This window comes from Rhinoraja longicauda, chromosome 2, assembly GCF_053455715.1.
Source record: "Rhinoraja longicauda isolate Sanriku21f chromosome 2, sRhiLon1.1, whole genome shotgun sequence".
In the NCBI taxonomy this organism is placed as follows: Eukaryota; Metazoa; Chordata; class Chondrichthyes; order Rajiformes; family Arhynchobatidae; genus Rhinoraja; species Rhinoraja longicauda.
Window position 1 is genome coordinate 97,124,961 of NC_135954.1, and position 20,614 is coordinate 97,145,574.

General features: G+C 45.3%; 1 protein-coding gene across 1 annotated transcript in view; it reads right to left on the reverse strand.

The window, feature by feature from the left end:
* Positions 1 to 10,930: 10,930 nt before the first annotated feature.
* The window catches only part of shha (sonic hedgehog signaling molecule a), a 17,248-nt gene continuing 7,564 nt past the window's right edge, over positions 10,931 to 20,614 (reverse strand). Inside the window, 1 exon segment of the mRNA XM_078429406.1 lies at positions 10,931 to 11,797. Within this exon segment, the coding sequence (XP_078285532.1) occupies positions 11,103 to 11,797 (695 nt within the window). The 3' untranslated portion in view covers positions 10,931 to 11,102.

Below are 20,614 nucleotides of genomic sequence, written 5' to 3' on the forward strand. Positions count from 1 at the left end.
GTGCCAAATCATGGCGGCGCCTGTATGTTTCAATATGCAAAAAAAAATTCACTGTGCAGTTGCACATGTGACAAATAAATCACCATTAAACCATTGAGGATCAGATTGTAACTGAGTTCACTGCATGACACATGCTGCAAAGAGCATTGGAAAATAGCGTGATGGACTACTCTGGCAGCATCCATTGTGAAATGTGAAACAACACAAAGAAAACAGAGATCAGTTGGCATTTGCCCGACATCATGCTAACGGTTGCTGACTTATTTTGGAACAAGATGATATTAGAAGTCTTTAGCTTCTCACCTGATGATTGATTGTCATCAGTCATCTTTCCATCTTTCCTGGCTTTAGTTTATTTTAGTGATACAGCGTGGAAACGGGCCCTTCGGCCCACCAAATCCGCGCTGACCAACGATCCCCATACACTAACACTATTCTACACACTAAGGACAATTTACAATCTTTCCCGAAGCCAATTAACCAACATCCCTATACGTCTTTGGAGTGTGGGAAGGAAACCGGAGCACCGGGGGAAAACCCACACGATTACAGGGAAAACGTACAAATTCTGTAAAGACAGCACCCATAGTCAGGATCAAACCCAGGTCTCAGGCACTGTACGGTAACAACTCTACCAATGCACTGGGATAAGAATCCAGAGAGATTCTGATCGTTTGTTCATTTAGTTACTTGTTATCATCACCAACTGGCCCATCGTTTTTGTTTAGGTTTAGGTTTGTTATCGTGTGGTGCAGTGAAAAGCTTTCTTTTGCATGCTATCCACTCAAGTCAGATGATATTATATATCAATACAATCAAGCCAAACTCAAGTAAAATAGGTAGAGTGAAGGAAAAGATATAGAGTCCAGAATATAGTTCTCAGCATTGTAGCGCAACAGTTCCTGAGACAAGGTCTAATGTCCGCCATGAGGTAGAGGAGAATCGGACTGTTGGACTTCCTAGCTTATGTTTGGGGCGTTCAGGAGTCTAATATCAAAGGGGAAGCAGCTGTTCCTGAGTCTAGTGGTGCATGCTTTCAAACGTCTGTATCTTCTGCCCTATGGGAGCGAGGAGGAGAAGGATTGGCCGGGATGGGAAAGGTTTTTGATATGTTGGCCACTTTCCTGAAGCAGCGTGAACTGTAGATGGAGCCAGTAGTGGGGAGTCTGGTTGTGCAATGGACTGGCCTACATCCACAACTCTCTGTAATTTCTCTCAGTCTTGGGCACAGTTGTTATAGTCATAGAGTCACAAAGCGTGGAAACATGTCCTTCGGCTCAACTTGCCCATGCTGACCAACATGCTCCATCTACACTAGTCCCACCTGCCTGTCTTTTGCCCACATCCCAAGGGAGTGAGGGGGAGAGGGGGAGGGGAGTAGGAGATGAAGTCACTTAAAATTAGAGAATCAAAGTTCATACCGCTGGGTTGTTTGCTACCCAGGTGAAATAAGAGGTGTTGTTCCTTCAATTTCCATGTGGCCTCGCTCTGGCAATGGAGGAAGACCAGGACAATGTGGGAATGGGAAGGGAAGTGGAAATGGTTGGCACCCAGGGGACACCGTAGGCCTAGATGGGCCGAGAGTAAATATTCAGCGAAATGATCGCCGAGTCTACATTTGGTTTCGCCCTTTGAGACTGGTACCTTGTGCACACACTCTGTTTTACTTTTTAGAGATACAGCATGGAAACAGGCCCTTCAGCCCACTGAGTCCATGCCAACCAGTGTTCACCCTGTACACTAGCACTATCCAACTACGGACAATTTACAATTTTACCGAAACCTATTAAACTACAGACCTGCCTGTCTTTGGAGGAAACTGGAGAAAACCCAGAGAAAACCCACGCAGTCACAGGGAGAAAGTACAAACTCTGTACAGACAGCACCCGAGGTCAGGATTGAACTGGGTCTCTGGTGCTGTAAGGCAGCAACTCTACCGCTGCACCACTGTGCTGTCCCAATCTGTCCTGAATCTAATCCTGGGGTGAGCCTATTACTGGAGAAGGTAGCTCCATACTTGCTGTAACCTGCCCGAAAGAACGGCCCGGATAATGATTCAGGGAGGTTCTTCTACAAGTGAGGATCTTGTGGAAGAGTGCTAATGGTGGCAAAGATGAGGAGGGGGATGAAGCGAAATATCCTGAAAAGCTCACAAACTCTGAGCAATCCCAACCATTCACCACAACATACGGCGTTCCACCTGTGCAAATCTAGGCACAGCTGAGTCGAGATGCCCCGTGTTTCATCCAGCTGGTAAATGCTCCCAGAGCTCACAGAGTCATAAAGTCCTACAGCGAGTTAACAGGACCTCCGGTCCAACTTGCCCTTCTACACTTGTCCCGCCTGCCTGTGTTTGGCCCATATCCGTCTAAACCTACCCTATCCATGTACAGTGCTCTCCATAATGTTTGGGACAAAGACCCATCATTTATTTATTTGCAACAGTACTCCACAATTTGAGATTTGTAATAGAAAAAATCACACTTGGTTAAAGTGCACATTGTCAGATTTTATTAAAGGGTATTTTTATACATTTTGGTTTCACCATGTAGAAATTGCAGCAGTGTTTATGCATAGTCCCCCCATTTCAGGGCACCATAATGTTTGGGACATATGGCTTCACAGGTGTTTGTAGTTGCTCAAGTGTGTTTAATTGCCTCCTTAATGCAGGTATAAGAGAGCTCTCCCTCACCCAGTCTTTCCTCCAGTCTTTCCATCACCTTTGGAAACTTTTATTGCTGTTCATCAACCTCAGGACCAAAGTTGTGCCAATGAAAGTCAAATAAGCCATTATGAGACTGAGAAACAAAAATAAAACTGTTAGAGACATCAGCCAAACCTTAGGCTTACCAAAATCAACTGCTGGGACATCATTAAGAAGAAAGAGAGCACTGGTGAGCTTACTAATCACAAAAGGACTGGCAGGCCAAGGAAGACCTCCACAGCTGGACAGAAGAATTCTCTCTATAATAAAGAAAAATCCCCAAGCACCTCTCCGACAGATCAGAAACACTCTTCAGGAGTCAGGTGTGGATTTGTCAATGACCACGGTCCGCAGAAGACTTCACGAACAGAAATACAGAGGCTACACTGCAAGATGCAAAAATAGGATGGCCAGGTTACAGTTTGCCAAGAAGTACTTAAAAGAGCAACCACAGTTCTGGAAAAACATCTTGTGGATAGATGAGACGAAGATTAACATATCAGAGTGATGGCAAGAGCAAAGTATGGAGGAGAGAAGGAATTGTCCAAGATCCAAAGCATATCACCTCATCTGTGAAACATGGTAGTGGGGGTGTTATGGCCTGGGCATGTATGGCTTCTGAAGGTACTGACTCACTTATCTTCATTGATGATACAACTGCTGATGGTAGTCACATAATGAATTCTGAAGTGTATCTGCTATCCTATCTGCTCAAGTTCAAACAAATGCCTCAAAACTCATTGGCCGGTGGTTCATTCTACAGCAAGACAATGATCCCAAACATACTGCTAAAGCAACAAAGGAGTTTTTCAAAGCTAAAAAATGGTCAATTCTTGAGTGGCCAAGTCAATCACCCGATCATTGGCCGGCAGTTTGCCTTTTATACACTGAAGAGAAAACTGAAGGGTACTAGCCCCCAAAACAAGCATAAGCTAAAGATGGCTGCAATGCAGGTCTGGCAGAGCATCACCAGAGAGCGGAGTGAGGGGGTATGGGGAGAAGGCAGGAACGGGGTACTGATTGAGAGTGATCAGCCATGATCGCATTGAATGGCGGTGCTGGCTCGAAGGGCTGAATGGCCTACTCCTGCACCTATTGTCTATTGTCTATTGTCTAAGACATTCAGCAACTGGTGATGTCCATGAATTGCAGACTTCAAGCAGTCGCTGTATGCAAAGGATATGCAACAACATACTAAACATGACTACTTTCATTTACATGACATTGCTGCGTCCCAAATATTATGGTGCCCTGAAATGGGGGGACTATGTATAAACACTGCTGTAATTTCTGCATGGTGAAACTAAAATGTAAAAAAATGGCCTTTATTAAAATCTGGCAATGTGCACTTTAACCACATGTGATTTTTGGGGGTTTACAAATCTCAAATTGTGGAGTACAGAGGCAAATAAATAAATGATGGGTCTTTGTCCCAAACATTATGGAGGGCACTGTACCTGTCTAAAAGTTTGTTAAACATTGCGATAGTCCCTGCCTCAACTACCTCCTCCGGCAGTTCGTTCCATACACCCACCACCCTTTGTGTGAAAAAGTTACCCCTCAGGTTCTCATTAAATTTTTACCCCCTCTCAACTTTGGACCTATGTCCTCTGACAGCTGACGTGTGTTTTTAGTGAGTCTCTGATCCGGGGGATCCTCCTGGATTCCGAGGCATCTTTCCCAGGAGTTGGAAGCCCCGCTCGTTAATTATCAACCCTGTGTTTCATTTAACTGGAGATGGGACCTTGACTCCTGTTATCAGGGTCTACCCTGCACGATTGCTACAATTGTTTTGAGAAGACAAAGTTTGTTTGAGGTTGTGATAACCGCGGAGTGTGAAAGGACAGGCTAACCCCCCATGCTAAAACCAGAGTGAATCAGTGTCAGCTGCAACAATGCATTTGGATTCAAACCCTTTGGAACAACCTCACTGTGGCTGTGACAAAGAGGAATTCTAGGCTACGTTGCAGTACAGTGTGTAGGAAGGGAATGCAGATGCTGCTTTGCACCAAAGATAGACACAAAATGCTGGAGTAACTCAGCAGTTCATCTCTGAAGAAAAGGAATAGGTGACGTTTCAGGTTGAGACCCTTCGAGAATTCCTGTCTGAAAAAGAGTCTCGACATGAAACGTCACCTATTCCTTTTCTCCAGCGATGCTGCCTGAACTGCTGAGCTCCCCCAGCATTTTGTGTCCATCCACGGTACAGTACAGCACAGGAACAAGCACTTTAGGCCACAATATCTGTTCGACCATGATGCCAATTTACACTGCACGTGGTCTATATTCCTCAATTCCCTACCTGCTCTTTGCAGTACATGCGACACAGAGGTACAGCGGTAGAGTTGCTGCCTCACAATGCCAGACACCCGGGTTTGACCCTGACTGAGGGTGCTGTCTGTACAGAGTTTGTACGTTCTCCTTGTGATCTCGTGGGTTTTCTCCGAGTGCTCTGGTTTCCTCCCACATTCCAAAGACGTAGGTTAATTGGCTTCAATAAAATTGTAAATTGTGTCGGATAGTGATCGCTGGTCGGCGTGGACCAAGTGGGTCGAATGGCCTGATTCCACGCTGTATCTCCAAAGTTTAAAGTAAAGCGCTCAAATGTTTTCTAATTGCATTTAAAACCTTGCTCTTGTATCTGTTCTCACCACTTCTCCTGGCTGCGTGTTCCAGGCACTGACCACTCCCTGTGTAATAAAATGAAATCTCCTTTACACTTTCCCCCTCGCTCCTTAAAGCTAAACCCTCTAGTCTTTTACAATCTCATCCATCTATGTCCCTGCCCATATCTCCCACAATTTTATATACTTGTATCAGATTGTCCTTCAGCCTCTAGAGAAAATAATCCAAGTTTTGTCCAACCTCTCGTTGTTGCCCTGTAATTCAGGCGACGCTGTGAGCATTCCTTCTGTACCCTCTTCAAAACCTCCACATTCTTCCTGTAATGCGGTGACCTGAACTGCACACTATATTCCAAATGTGGTCTAGCTAAATGTGGGAGGCACAGTGGACCAGCGGTAGAGCTGCTGACTTAGAGTGCCAGAGGCCCGGGTTTGATCCTGACTACGGGCTCTGTCTGTACAGAGTCTGTCCTTTCTCCCTGTAACCGCTGGGGGTTTCTCCGGGTTCCTCCCACGTTCTAAAGACATGCAGGTTTGTAGGTTAATTGTCTTCTGCACATTACCCGTAGTGTGTAGGATGCAAAACTGAGATAACACCAAACTAGTGTATGGGTGATCGGCAGTTGGCATGGACTCAGTGGGCCGAAGGGCCCGTTTCCACATAATATCTCTAAACTAAACTGAACTAAACGAAACTAAACTAAAGATTTATACAGCTGCAACATTTAAGAGTGTAAATAGACCTTTGAGAACTGAATGTAACGTGTGATATGACTTCTAACACATTGTTGCATCAGCTGCTGCTTTTATCTCTTGTTGGTTGAGAACTGGCTGGCTTGAATAGAAGACGCTTCCTTGTTAGCTCTGCTCCCAGCCGACCAGCCATGTGGAATGTATAAGGGTTAGTGCACCTTTAGCAGCTGGGTGTTGCAGTCGCATGACTTCTGAGCTCTGTTGAAACGGCCACTGTTGTTAGCTCACCAATAAAGGATGCATAGACAACAACACTGAAGAGCCTAGTTACCGGGGGGCAGGAGGAAGAAATTGGGCTTAATTTTGCATTGATTCTCATAGTAACGGTGCCTCATTGTCTGAAGCACTGAGGCTGATGTGCAAAGAAGTTGCACAACTTTTGGAATGCACTTGTGAACACAGTCATAGTGAGGTGGCGCGGCGGTAGAGTCGCTGCCTCACAGCGCCAGGCACCCGGATTCCATCCCGACTACTGGTGCTGTCCGTACGGAGTTTGTACGTTCTCCCTGTGACTGCGTGGGTTTTCACCGGGCGCTCCGGTTTTCCTTCCGCACTCCAAAGACGTACAGGTTTGTAGGTTAATTGGCCTTTGATAAACTTGTAAATTGTCCCGAGTGTGTGTAGGATAGTGTTTGTGTGCGGGGTTCACTTGGCGGCGCCGACTGTTTCCGCGCTGTATCTCTAAACTAAACTAAACTAAACTAAACTAAAGAGTCTGCTTCTAATCCTGGAAGTCAGTGTTACTCACGGCTCCGCTGTCTTTTGTTTACAACAGGTTAATGTTAACGCATTGCTCTGGAGCGGTGTTATATTTAATTTGGGGATTTGGTCGTGGAAGGTCGCAGTCTCCATGACTAAGAGTAGCAATCTAATGCGTCTGCGGCTGTGGGCGGGGCCCGTTGCATTTGGTAACTTGGTTCAACTTTCCACAAGTAAATATTACAAAACCCAGCGCAGTCGGGGTTATGAACGCTGCTCGGGACTAACTAAAGCAGTCATTATGCCCCGTATAGTTAGCACCTACTTGTCAAGGCAACTTGGATGTTTAAAATGCGCACGGAATCCCTTCAATCATCTGTGTCTATGTGCGTGCACGGTTTTTATTTAAAGTTAATTATAGCAACCGCTCCAGAAGGAAGCTACGAGACGGGTTTCTGAGGAGGAAGCCGAGTCTTTGACGCCTCTTCGTTCGCGGGAGTGGTTTGCAAAAGACTGGTGTTAATCTGAGCAAACCGCTTGCCAGATAATTTGTACCGCTTCAAACAGCCCAGCCTATCTAGAGAAAGCAAACACAGGCAGCCGCTGCTCATACCCGGGTACGTGTCGTGCTTGAGAATTATTCATCAGCAGCACGGGGGATTAAAGAGGTGTGTGAGAAGGAACTGCAGATGCTAGTTTAATCCCCAGACACAAAAAAGCTGGAGTAACTCAGCGGGTCAGGCAGCATCTCCGGAGAAAAGGAATAGGTAACGTTTCGGGTCGAGACCCTTCATCCCACCAAAGAGATAGCGGGATTTGGCGGTGGGAGAATGGGGGGTGGGGGGGTTGATGAACAGGGTGAATGCAGTGACTCTTTTACCCAGTGTAGGGAATCAAAAACAAGAGGGTGTAGGTTTAAAATGAAGGGGACAAGATTTAATGCGAACAAGAGGGCGGTGGGTGTATGGAACGAGCTGCTGAGGAGGTAGTTGAGGAAGGTACTGTAACAGAGTTTAGTTTGCTTTAGTGTGTGGAAAGGAGCTGCAGGTGCTTGTACACACAGAAGATAAACACAAAGTGCTGCTCAGTGGGCCAGGCAGCATCTCTGAAGGAAAACATTCCTGCTGATAGCGTTTCTGTGCAAATCGACCCTATCTGGAGCAAGTTTTTTCTCCAAAGATGGTGCCTGACCCGCTGAGTTACTCTAGCACCTAGTGTCTATCTTTAGTTTAGTGTATAGTTAGTTTAGTTCAGAGATACAAGCCCATCAGCAAACTGAGTCCATACACTAGCGCTATCCTACACACTAAGGGCTATTTACAATTTTACCGAAGCCCATTCTCTGGAGAGAAGGAATGCATGACGTTTCGGGTCGAGACCCTTCTTCAGTCTGAAGAAGCTTCTCTCCGGAGATGCTGCCTGTCCCGCTGAGTTACTCCAGCTTTTTGTGTCTATCTTCGGTTTAAACCCGCATCTGCAGTTCCTTCTCACACATTTAGCCTGCAAACCTTGTGGTTTTGGTGTGGGAGGAAACCGGAACACCCGAGGAAAACCCACGCGGTCATAGGGAGACCGTACAAACTTTGTATAGACATTACCCGAGGTCAGGGTCGAACCCGTGTCCCGGGCTCTGTAAGGCAGCAGCTCTACCACAGCGCCACCGTGCCTTCCTCTTAGAGGCTGGTAGGTGTATGGAACGAGCCGCCAGAGGAGGTAGTTGAGGCAGGTTCTATAACAGCTTTTAAAACTAAAGCACTTGGACAGGTACATGGAGAGGAAAAGTCTGGAGGTTTATGGGCCAAACGCGGGCAGGTGGCACTAGCTTCGATGGGGCTCTTGGTCGGCATGGGCGAGATGTGCCGAGTGGTGTGTTTCTACGCTGTGTGACTCTATGACTGCCAGGGAGGGGGGTGGGGGGAGCGCGAAGTGGGCCCGTGATCCCTCGCTGATCTACAAGATACTGCATGCGGTGGAAGCACATGCCAACCATCGAAGGGGAAGCGAAAACATTTCGTGAGGCTAATGGGTTGGTTCATTAAAAGAACTGGTATGCAGTCTTCATTGAGTCTTTCTATTAGATTGTGCCCAACATGCGCCGGAAGTCCTGCAAATCCTTCTGGTCTTCAGCCAAATCTCTGGAAGACTTTGACCCCAAGACTGAGTGGCGCAGAGCCTGGAAAGATGCCAACACCAACAACGGAGAGGTCATCACAGACCCCACAGTGAAACCACCGGGTTTGACCTCCATCGCAAGCAATGGCTAACCCTGAACAGGATCCGCACTTTCCATGCAAGAACAACCCATCACCTGCACAAGTGGGGGATGGCAGACAGCCCTGCTTGCGACTGCGAATATCCAGACCAGACCATCCCACACATCATGGATGACTGCTCACTGAGGTTTTTCACTGGCATCAAGGCCACCCACCCAACATCTGATGCTGCCCTGGCCTGGATGTCTACCCTTGACCTCCAACTTTAGACTGTGCATGCCACACACAAGATGAAGTAGATTGATCCTTTGAATTCAGTTGGCCAGACATATTCGCTCCAGAAGCTGGAGTTGATAAAATGTATGAATACAGTTGCTTGAAACAGCGTAGATGTCATAATGACACTACATGGATAGGACAGGTTTGGAGGGATATGGACCAATCGCAGGCAGGTGGAACTAATGTGGCTGGGACAGGTTGGTGGGCTTGGGCAAGTTGGGCCGAAGTGCCTGTTTCCGCACTGTATCACTCTGACTCATTGACTCTAACTCAGCAGGTCAGGCAGCATTGGTGGAAAATAGGGTAACGTTTCGGGTCGGGATCCTTCAGACTGAGAGTCAGGGGAGAGGAAAACTCGAGGTTTCAAAAGAGACAAAGAACAAACGAACTCTCGGTATGTTTGGTGTTCGGGGATAAAGGCCTCGTCATAAATACCTTGGTAAATTGTATGTTTTGCAGTTCAGACTTTTAAACAAACTTCCGCGCACGCTCTTCTCCAAAATATATCCTTTGCATTGACCTAGGTTAAATATAGTTTTGGGAAAAGATTTTGAAAACAAAGTATCAGTGAAAGGGGAGAAATGTCCGTTGGGTCGCAAGCGACCAAATAATGGCTACAAACAATGTGTTCGTTTCTTACATTTTTTTTATAAGTTGCAGAATGATTGAATCAAATATAATGTAAAATATGACACGGTCTTCCGGACCTTGCCGCAGAAATTACAACCATTCCACGTCCGGTAAGCTGTGGCGTAAAAGATTGACCCTAAAACATAAATATCTCTTTTCATTTTTGCAAAATAGTTTAAAGTATCTGTACACAACGTCTTTCTTTACCCCTCGATTATCAAAAGTCGCGTGTAATCGAAATGCTATTCAATAATATTCAGAGTATTTGGCACATTTCTATATTATAAAACTACTGTATTAAACTATTACAAAATATGCAAATAATACGGTTTAGTAAATTTACAGCTTTTTTGTCGAATTTTAATTCGTATGCAAAAAAAACTTTGTACAAACTACTACTTTCATTAGAATATGATTATTGATCATCAAGGTTTGTCACTTTTAAAAAATAATTTCTTATGAATAAAATTCAGTCCCAGGTGGAGATGTCAAGGGCGACACTGTTAGATGGAGGGACATATGTTCGCTGAACACGCCTACTTTATCTGAAGCACATCCTGTTTACAAAATAGCACGTTTAATATCAAACGATACATCGCAGATGGGATGGTCAAAACGTTATATTTTTTTTGCGTCTAGACTTTAAATTAAAATAATATATTCTCGTATTTTACACTATTTCAAATAACGAAATGTGATTCAGTTAAGTAATGATGTCTCCAAAATCTAATTTACAATTCTGTGTATAAAAATATAATTTGTGGACCCCCCCCAAACGAAGTGTAGCTTTGTCCAAAAGACGAGAGAAATTTTAAAAAAAAGGTGAGAGCGGGAAGAAGATATTACAAAAAACATCAACAAGATAATTCGTTGCAAACGTTTGTAGAATGCTGCACGGGACAAAAAACAGATAGAAAAATATATTCTGCTCCTTGACTGACCACACAAAATAGTCTCTGTTCTGGTAGGGTCACCTAGGAATAAATTATTGACGCAGTTTTAAGGCTTTCCAGTTTCTTTTCCGTTAAACAAGAAGACGATATAAACAAAAGGCGAGAGAAACAAGGGAAGTAAAATAAAGCAAAAACGAAATAAATATCCCCATGGAAATCTTCCGGGGGTCTTCGTGTCGAAACTCGGCTTTGTTTTATTTGACTTGAGCGGGTCTGTTTGTGAAAGTCTGGCCTCGTGTGAACAATTTCAGCTGGAGTCCAACGCCATTCCCAAAGGATGGATGGACGCGCCATTCAGAACCCACCTGCCTATTTGATAGAGAGCGCTGGAGTACCAGTGAACCCCATCTTCTTGGACAGTACAGTTGACCGCTGGTGGGTCGCTGGGCAGGAATAAAGATCTGGCCGTGTACCTCATCCGTACAGGGGCGAAAGCCCAGTGGGCCAGCGAGTGTTCCTCTATCACGGCATAGCAAGAGGTGAGGACCTGTTCGATCACCACGGTGCCCTGCATAGTCAGCGGGGCGTAAGCACCCGTCATCTCCTCCAGGTAAACCTTGTCGACCCTGGCGGGCCGGAGCCGGTGACTGCCCCCGTCCGTGATGTACACCAACTGCCCCGACCTCACGTTGCTGGCGAAAGTTGCCTTCAGTCCGAGTTGTCCCTCGTTCGTAGCGTGGCCGACGAAAAGTAAATGGGCCGCCGTGAGAGCGAGTTTGCGGCGAGGTTCTCGCGTCTCGATCACGTAGAAGACTTTGTCCACCTCCTGGGCTCTGTCCAAGAACATGACGAAGTCACTGTAGAGGAGGTTGCCCCGCTCGTCCGCCGCCAGTACCCGGTCTCCCGGCGTCAGGTCCTTGACTTGCTTGGTGTCGCCGTTCTCCAGACTGACTCTCGCTGAGGCAGGGAAACAGCCTCCAGATTTAGCAGCCACTGAGTTCTCTGTTGGAAAAGAGGAACAGGGACATGTTGGTGATGGAACGAGCAGATATAATACAATGCACAGTGAATGTCAGGGCTCTGGGGCGTGTTGTAGAGCAGTGGGATCTCGGAGTGCAGGTACATATTTCCCTGAAAGTTGCATCACAGTAGATAGGGTGGTCAATAAGGCACATTGGACTCCATCAGGCAGAGTATTGAGCATAGAAATTAGGAGTTAGCAATGTTGCAGTTGTGCAGGATGTTGGTGAGGCCACATTTAAAATATTGTGTTCAATTTTACTCACCCCGTTATAAGAAAGATCATATTAAGCTAAAAAGGGTGTGGAGGATACTGAGCTATTTGGAGAAGTTGAGCAGGCTAGGACTCTTTTCCTTGGAGGGCAGGAAGTTGAGGGGTGATCTTATAAAGATGTATAAGGTCATGAGAGGAATAGATAGGGCAAATGTACAGAGTCTTTTACCCAGAGTTGGGAAATCAAGAACCAGGGGACATATGTTTAAGGTGATGGGGGGAAGATTTAATAGGAACATGAGGGGCTACCTTTTTACACAAACAGTGGTAGGTATATGTAATGAGTTGCCGGAGGAAGTAGTTGAGGTAGGTACTATCACAACATTTAAGAAACATTTAGATAGGTATATTGATAGGATAGGTTTAGAGGGATTTGGGGCAAACACAGGCAGGTGGGACTAGTGTTGTGTGGGCAAGTTGGGTTGAAGGTCCTGTTTCCATGCTGTATGACTCTATGACTATGAACCACACAGCACCCTTTGGCCCACAACGCTAATCCAGACAGGAGTCTGGTGAACCTCTTCCGCATTCTCTCCAATGCCACCACAGCCTTCCTGTAATGGAGCAACCAAAAGTACACACAGTTCAGATGCCAAGGGAAACTAATTTCCCCTGCCTGCACGTGATCCATATCCCTCCATTCTCTGCATATCCATGTGTCTCTCTAAAAGTCTTATCTACCTCCTGGCACCCACGATGTTCTTTGTAAAAATCCTGCCCCACACATACCCTTCAAACTTTGTCCCTTTCACCTTAAAGCTGTATCCTCTAGTCTTTGCCATTTCCACCCTGGCATAGAAGGTTTTGTCTGCCTGCCCTTTCTATGCCTCTCATGATTTTATATACTTCCATCAGGTCTCCCCTCAACCTTCGGCATAACAGAAAGAACAATCTAAACCTGTCTAATCTCGCTGTAGAACTAATGCCTCTAATCCAGGCAGCATTCTGGTAAACCTCTTCTCCAGCCTCTCCAAAGCCTCCGCATATTTCCTGTAATGTGCCGACCAGAACTGCACACAGTTCGGAAGCAATGAGCATTGCTGGGGTGCCACTTTTCTGTCAGTTTTCTGATCATAGATGTCATTCAGCGTCGAAACAGGCCCTTCGGCCCAACATGCCCCATCTACACTAGTTCCACCTGCCTGTGTTTGACCCATATCCCTCCAAAAGTAACCTATCTATGCCCTGATTAAATGTTTTTTAAACGTTGTAATTGTACTTACCTCAACTACCTCCTCTCTGGCAGCTCGTACTGTATACATACCACCCTTTGTGTAAAATAGTTGACCCGTGGAACTCACTGCCTCAGAAGGCAGTGGAGGCCAATTCTCCAAATGCATTCAAGAGAGAGCTAGATAGAGCTCTTAAGGATAGCGGAGTCAGGGGGTATGGGGAGAAGGCAGGAACGGGGTACTGATTGAGAATGATCAGCCATGATCACATTGAATGGCGGTGCTGGCTCGAAAGGCTGAATGGCCTCCTCCTGCACCTATTGTCTATTGTCGTGGGTTCCTATTAAATCTTTCCCCTGCTGGTGGTATTGAATACCCCAATTCAAAACAGCAATGAGATTATTACAAAACAGAACTTGGGGAGGCCTTTTGGCCATTTTGCCTGCTCCCCACTCCATAAGATCATGGCTGATCTTTCACCTTGGCTCCAATTTCCTGCACTACCTCTGTGTTGCTGGATTCCCTGAAGATCTTTAAATACAACATCCACTGTGTGAGTTTTGTGCAGTAAAGCTATTAGCCACTCCTCACCACACCATGCTGGCTTTAATCAGCTTCTGGTGCCCAGAGAAGTGAAATCACCCACCTCCAGAAACACAACCCTCTGCTAAAACTGTGCTTTACTACGAAGAGAAGAACACAGAACACACAGCAGAGGAACGGGCCCTTCATACTGTACATAATGATAAGATAAACGCATCTCCTCTACCTGCACGCGATCCATATCGCTCCATTCCTTGCAAATCCTCAGCCCTGCAAGCCTGTTCCATCTGCACCTCAATGCTATTCATTTACCTCAGGTCTAAAGCTTCTATTGTATCTGTTAGACAAAGCTGTATCTAAATCAGTCTGTAATTTTTATTAGACCTGGTCTCAACAACTCCAGAGAGGATGATGCAGGGGGGTTATACTGACCTGTTTTAAAATACTAGAAACAAAGAACTGCAGGTGTTAGTTTATATCAAAGATAGATACAAAGTGCTGGAGTAACTCAATGGGTCAGGCAGCATCTCTGGAGAAAAAGTATGGTTGACGTTTCGGGTTGGGTCCCTTCTTCAGACTGTCTGTTTCTCACTCTGAAGAAGGGCCCCGACACGAAAGTCACCCATCTTAATCTCCAGATCTGCTGCCTGACCTGCTGAGTTACTCCAGCACTCTGTGTCTATGTTTGTGACGAAATACTTCTTGACATCTGCACTACATTGTATTAGCTATATGGAGAAGTTGGATAAGCTTTGATTGTTTTCTTTGGATATTGATGCTTTGAAGAAGGGAAGTGAGGGGGTGGGGTGGAGGGGGCGGGGGGGGGGGGGGGATGTTTAGTTGATAACCTGATAGAAATGTAAGATTATGAGGCGTTGATATTCTTTTCCATGTAAAAAATATCAAATGCTAGGGAGCATAGTTTGAAGGTGAGGGGAAACATTTAAAGCAAATGTGTGAAAGTGTTTCTTGGGCAAAAAGCCATAGGTGCCTGAAACATACCGCCAGGTTTAGGAGATCTTTAGAGACTTGGGAACAGGCATGAATAGAGGGATACAGACCATATGCAGGCAGATGTGATTAGTCTAAAAAAAGGACACAAAGTGCTGGAGAAACTCAGCGGGTCAGGTAGCATCTCTGTTGAGCACGGAGAGGTGACGTTTCAGGTCAGGACCCTTTTTCAGCTGAAAAAAGGTCCCAACCCGAAATGGGACCTATCCGTGTTCTCCAGAGATGCTGCCTGACTCACTGAGTTACTCCATCATTTTGTCTTTTTTTTTGTAAACCAGGATCAGCAGTTCCTCAAATCTACCCTAGGGTTAATCTAGATTAGGTTCATGGTCAATGTAGACATGAAGGGCCTGGGCCTGGGCCTGTACTGTATTGTTCTATGTACTATGTTCCAGCATCCATATGCTTTAGCTCTAACTTTAAGGTTATGTACCTATACTTATAGCTCCCTGCCCTGAACATCACTACCATGAATACTATCAATAACACATCATCTTACACATTTCTAAACACCCAGAATAAATCTACATTCAGATGTCCATACCTAAAGCCATTTAGTTCCAAACTAATTTAGCTCCTTTAATTCAAATGTCACTCTGGTACCTAGTTAGGAAACTCGGGAAAGGCAATAGACATTTTGACATGCAATTTGTTCCCTTTGTTACACATTGCTATGACATAGAGTCATAGAGTCATGAAAACAGGCCCTTTAGCCCAACTTGCCCACACTGGCCACCATGTCCCATCTACATTAGTCCTACGTGCCTGTGTTTAGCCCATATCACTCTAAACCTGACCTATCCAAGTACTTGTCTAAAGGTGTCTTGAATATTGCTAAAGTGCCTGCCTCGACTACCTTCTCCGGCAGCTCGTTCCATACATCCACCATTCATTTTGTGAAAAGGTTACCCCTCAGGTTTCTATTAATGCTTTCCCCCGTCACCTTAAACGTAAGTCCTCTGGTTTTCGATTCCCTATTCTGAACACGAGGCTCTGTGTGTTTACCCGATCTATTCCCATCCACCCAGATAGTAAAGGAAACTAAACACATTGGCAAACGTACAGGGCTGGCATTGCATCTCGTCCAACACCACTACATCCTTCCTGAGTAAGCAGCCTCAAAATGCAGGTTAGACTTATGGAGTCATGCAGCATGGAAACGCCCTTCGGCCCAACTCACACTGAGCTAATACACCAGCACTTCCACCTCCTTGTCTCCCAGCCCGTTTAACAAGAAAGCTAACATTCCATTAGTCTTTTATTATTTACTTCAGTCTTTTTAATCATTGTTGTACTGGGCCTTGGAAGTTTCACTCACTGTAGAGCGCTTCACGTTACTAAGTCATAGCAGCAGGATTAGGCCATTCGGCCCATCGAGACTACTCCGCCATTCAATCATGGCTGTCCTATCTTTCTCTCAACCCCATTATCCTGCCTTCTCCCCATAACCCCTGAAGCCCTTACCAATCAAGAATCTGTCAATCTCTGCCTTACAAATACCCAATGACTTGGCCTCCACAGCCATCTGTGGCAATGAATTCTACAAGCTGTCCCTTGTCAAGCAGCGGTATAACTGAGTTTATTTTTGTTTCAATCTAAAAAGTGTAAGACTTAAAAAGAAGCATGTGACACTGATAATAGGATACTACTCAGCATGACTAGGCAGGGTCAGACAAAGGGCAAGATATTCTAAGTTAACTGCAGACACAGTCAAAACGTACAGGTCCAAATTATACACTGAATTTAAGGATAGTTACTAATTTAAATAAAACATTTTTATTTTGCCGTTAGTTTATTTAGTAGGCTGTTATTATTCAGTGTCCATGACCATTTGGGACACGAAGCAAGCAAATGACGTCGTCCCTACCATCCCTTGTCATGTGAAAGATCAGCCGAGGATATTCAGCCCAACTAGAGCATGTCAGCATTTGTGCACCGTTCCAACTTCTTTCCATCTTTCCTCATTCATATCCATCAGAATAATAAGACCCAAGCCGAAACATCACCAATGCATGTTCTCCAGAGATGTTGCCTGACCCGTTGAGTTACTCCAGCACTTTGTGTTTTTGTTTCCCTCAGGGTAATCCTCCATTCCCCTCTCCCTCCGGATGATTATCCAGTTTCCCCTTAATTAGATCTCGACTATTCACCTGAACCTCTCCTGTGGTTTCAATTCTTCAGTCCCAATAAAAAGACACAAAATGCTGGAGTAACTCAACAGGTCAGGCAACATCTCTGGAGAACATCCATTGGTGATGTTTTGGATTGGGTCTTATTATTCTGATGGATATGAATGAGGACAGGCTGCATCTCTGGAGAGAAGGAATGGGTGACAACTCATCTCAACCCGAAACGTCACCCAATCCTTCTCTCCATAGTTGCTACCTGTCCTGCTGCATATTGTGTCTGTTTTTGGTTTAAACCAGCATCTGCAGTTCCTTCCCACATATTTCCTCTACAGTCCTAAAGTTTCTTGGAGAAAGATTTTTTCTGAATCCCCTAATAGGAATAGGAATTGGGGGGGAGGGGCTGAAATTAAATATTAATATTAAAAACTTACTTCTCTATGTCACCCATTAGACTTAACATTAGGAAAGGCTTTGGACATTTTGACGAGCATTTAGTTCTCTTTGTCACCCATTGCTATACAATGTGCCAAATAGAATAGAAAGATAGACACACAAGGAACTGCAGATGTGGGATACATGAGCAAAACACAAAGTGCTCGAGGAACTCAACAGGTCATGTAGCATCTGTTGAGGGAATGAACAGACGATGTTTTGGGTCAGAAAAGTGCAGGAGGAATGCAGAGGGCCAGGGAGTTTCTGGAGGGAATGGACATTATAACATCTCAAGAAGTGTCCTGACCCAAAATGTCTTCTGCCCATTCCCTTCCCAGATGTTGCCTATCCCACCGAGACCCTCCAGCAATATGTGTTTTGCTCGAGCATAAAAAGTTAAAAATTGATGTAGCTGTTGTGACTAGATTAACAGATAGAATGATGCTAGCTTTAGAGATATGGAGTCATAGAGTCATAATGTGGAAACAGGCCATTCGGCCCAACTTGCCCACACTGACCAACATGTCCCATCTACACTAGTCCCACCTGCCTGCATTTGGCCCATATACCTCTAAACCTGCCCTATCCATGTACCTGTCCAAATGTTTCCTAAACTTTGCGATAGTACCTGCCTCAGCTTCCTCTTCCAGCAGCTCGTTTTATACACCCACCACCTTCTGTGTGAAAAGGTTACCCCTCAGGTTCCTATTAAATCTTTCCCCCCCTCACCTTAAACCTCTGGTTCTCGATTCCCCTACACTGGGCAAACGGCTCTGTGTGCGTAGCAGATTTATTCTGCTCATGATTTTGTACATATCTATATGATTTTGTACTGAAGAAGGGTCCTGGCCCAAAATGTCACCTATCCATTAACTCCACATACACTGCTCTGTCATAAACACAAACATTCCTTCTAAATTGTGGACACCCAGATTCTTGAATACAAAAAGAGATATATACAAATAGAGATGATAAATATATAGGTGCAGAGATAAGAGTTAGGTATAGTGGTTGATAGCTAAGCACACAGACAGAGAGGTACATGGGGAACTGGGACATACAAAGAAAGAATCAAATAACCATCTATGAGGAAAGTGAATGATCAGCAATGAATAAACATGATTTTGGGACATTTCCAGTTCTAACCAATCCCTCTTAAATTATTCCACTTCCAAAACTGCAAATTATATTTGAACTTTAAACACAACATTGAACATAGATAGCTACAGATAGACACAGAGTGCTGGTGGAGTAACTCAGTGCGTCAGGCAACATCTCTGGAGAAGGAGGGTCTCTATCTGAAACTTCACCTCTTCCTTTTCTCCAGAGATGCTGCCGGGTCAACGGAGTGACTCCAGCATTCTGTGTCTATCTTTGGTGTAACCGAGTATCTACAGTTCCTTCCTACACAAAGAACAGTACAGCACAGGAACAGACAAGTCGGCCCACAATGTCTGTACCCATCATGAAGTCAAATTAAACTAATCTCCTCTGCCTGCATCTGACCCATATCTCTCCATTCCCAACATACCCGTGTACCAATCTACGAACCTCTTAAACGTCGCTCTCGTATCTGCCCCTGGCAGCGTGTTCCAGGCACACATGTAAAAAAACTTGCCCCGCACATTTCCTTTAAACCTTGCTCCTCTCAACTTAAAGCTATGCTCTCTGTCTTCGACATTTCCACCCTGGGGAAAAGGTATTACATAAAAACATAGAAAATAGGTGCAGGAGTAGGTCATTCGGCCCTTCGAGCCAGCACCGCCATTCAATATGATCATGGCTGATCATCCAAAAAGAGTACCCCGTTCCTGCCCTCTCCCCATATCCCTTGATTCCCTTAGCCCTGAGACTCCTTATTGACTGCCTCGACCCTATCTATGTCTAAACATTGGACTTGTCTGCTTTCTTTTTGAAATGTAGTATCAATCTCGTTCTAAGGGAGCTTTCTGAGGGAAATTGAATATTTTTGCATTGGAGGATGGGGCAGAATCGGATGATCGGATGAATTTTGAGCTGTCTCGCGAGCCTGATGTGGTCCAGGCTTTTGGCGAGGAGGTCAAATCAAGGATCACAATATTAAAATGAAGCAATTTCTACTTTAAAAAAATTAACTCGTCCAATTACACGTAGCAAGCGCGTTTGCAAACAAGTCGTCCGTCTACTTCTCAGGAAATCGCATTATAATTGGCGAAAAAGAGCCGCAAATTAGATTTTATTGATCTGTTAACGACTTTCTCGCCTCTGTTTAATAGAACCGAACGGGTGGGGGGGGGGGGGGGGGGATTTCAGTTTAATGGGCTGGTCACAGCAAGTAAACACTCCGAAGTGTTCGTGTTTGTGTGGGGAGCAGAGGGTGCTATGGGCACGACTCCAGATGCGACAGTCTGCATTTTAACTGGTGGTAGACACAAAATGCTGGAGTAACTCAGCGGGGCAGGCAGCATCTCTGGAGAGAAGGAATTTGTGACGTTTCCCATTCATTTCTCTCCAGAGATGCTGCCTGTCGCACTGAGTTACTCCAGTATTTTGCGTCCATCTTCGGTTTAAACCAGCATATGCAGTTCCTTCCTACACATTTAACTAGTGGATTCTGGTTGCAAGCTTCAAGGTTGATGCGGGCGCTGCAGTCTAAAGGACCCTCCCTGTTTGGTCGGTGAATGCTTTCCACAGTCCGTGCCGACTAATTAAAATCCAATAAAGGCGCCGCATTGTCATTCTGATACGACGAATAAAACGAGGCACTCGTGGAAGAGAGGATAACTTCCACTTTTCTTTTCCCAGCCCCCTCTCGCTGTTTGCTCAGGTGTAGGAACCTCGTATGTGTCAGTTCACACATACGCTACACACCAGAATGTTAAGGCTCCTTGCAAGCGGTATTTGCACAGCCGAAACACTGTTCGTTTTGCTGGACACTCGAGATGTGTATTTGAATTTTAAATGACCGAGGCCGGCTTTAGACGTTGACTAAAGGGCCGGCTTCAATGCCCCCGTCTCCTCTGTTAGTCTGACAATGAATCGGGACTCGAGACAACCCCGGCTTTGAATTCCTCTCCCCTGGATCATTCTTTCAGCAAATAGAGACGTAAAAAACGAATCTTCCTCTCTGGAATTTCTCTCCTCCGCAGACAACGTTTAATCTTCTCATATGATTCAGTGGCATGAAATAGTGGCGGAACAAACGGAGCGGAGCCAGGGCTAACAGTGCTCACGGATAGTCAGGCAAATCTGTGTGGTA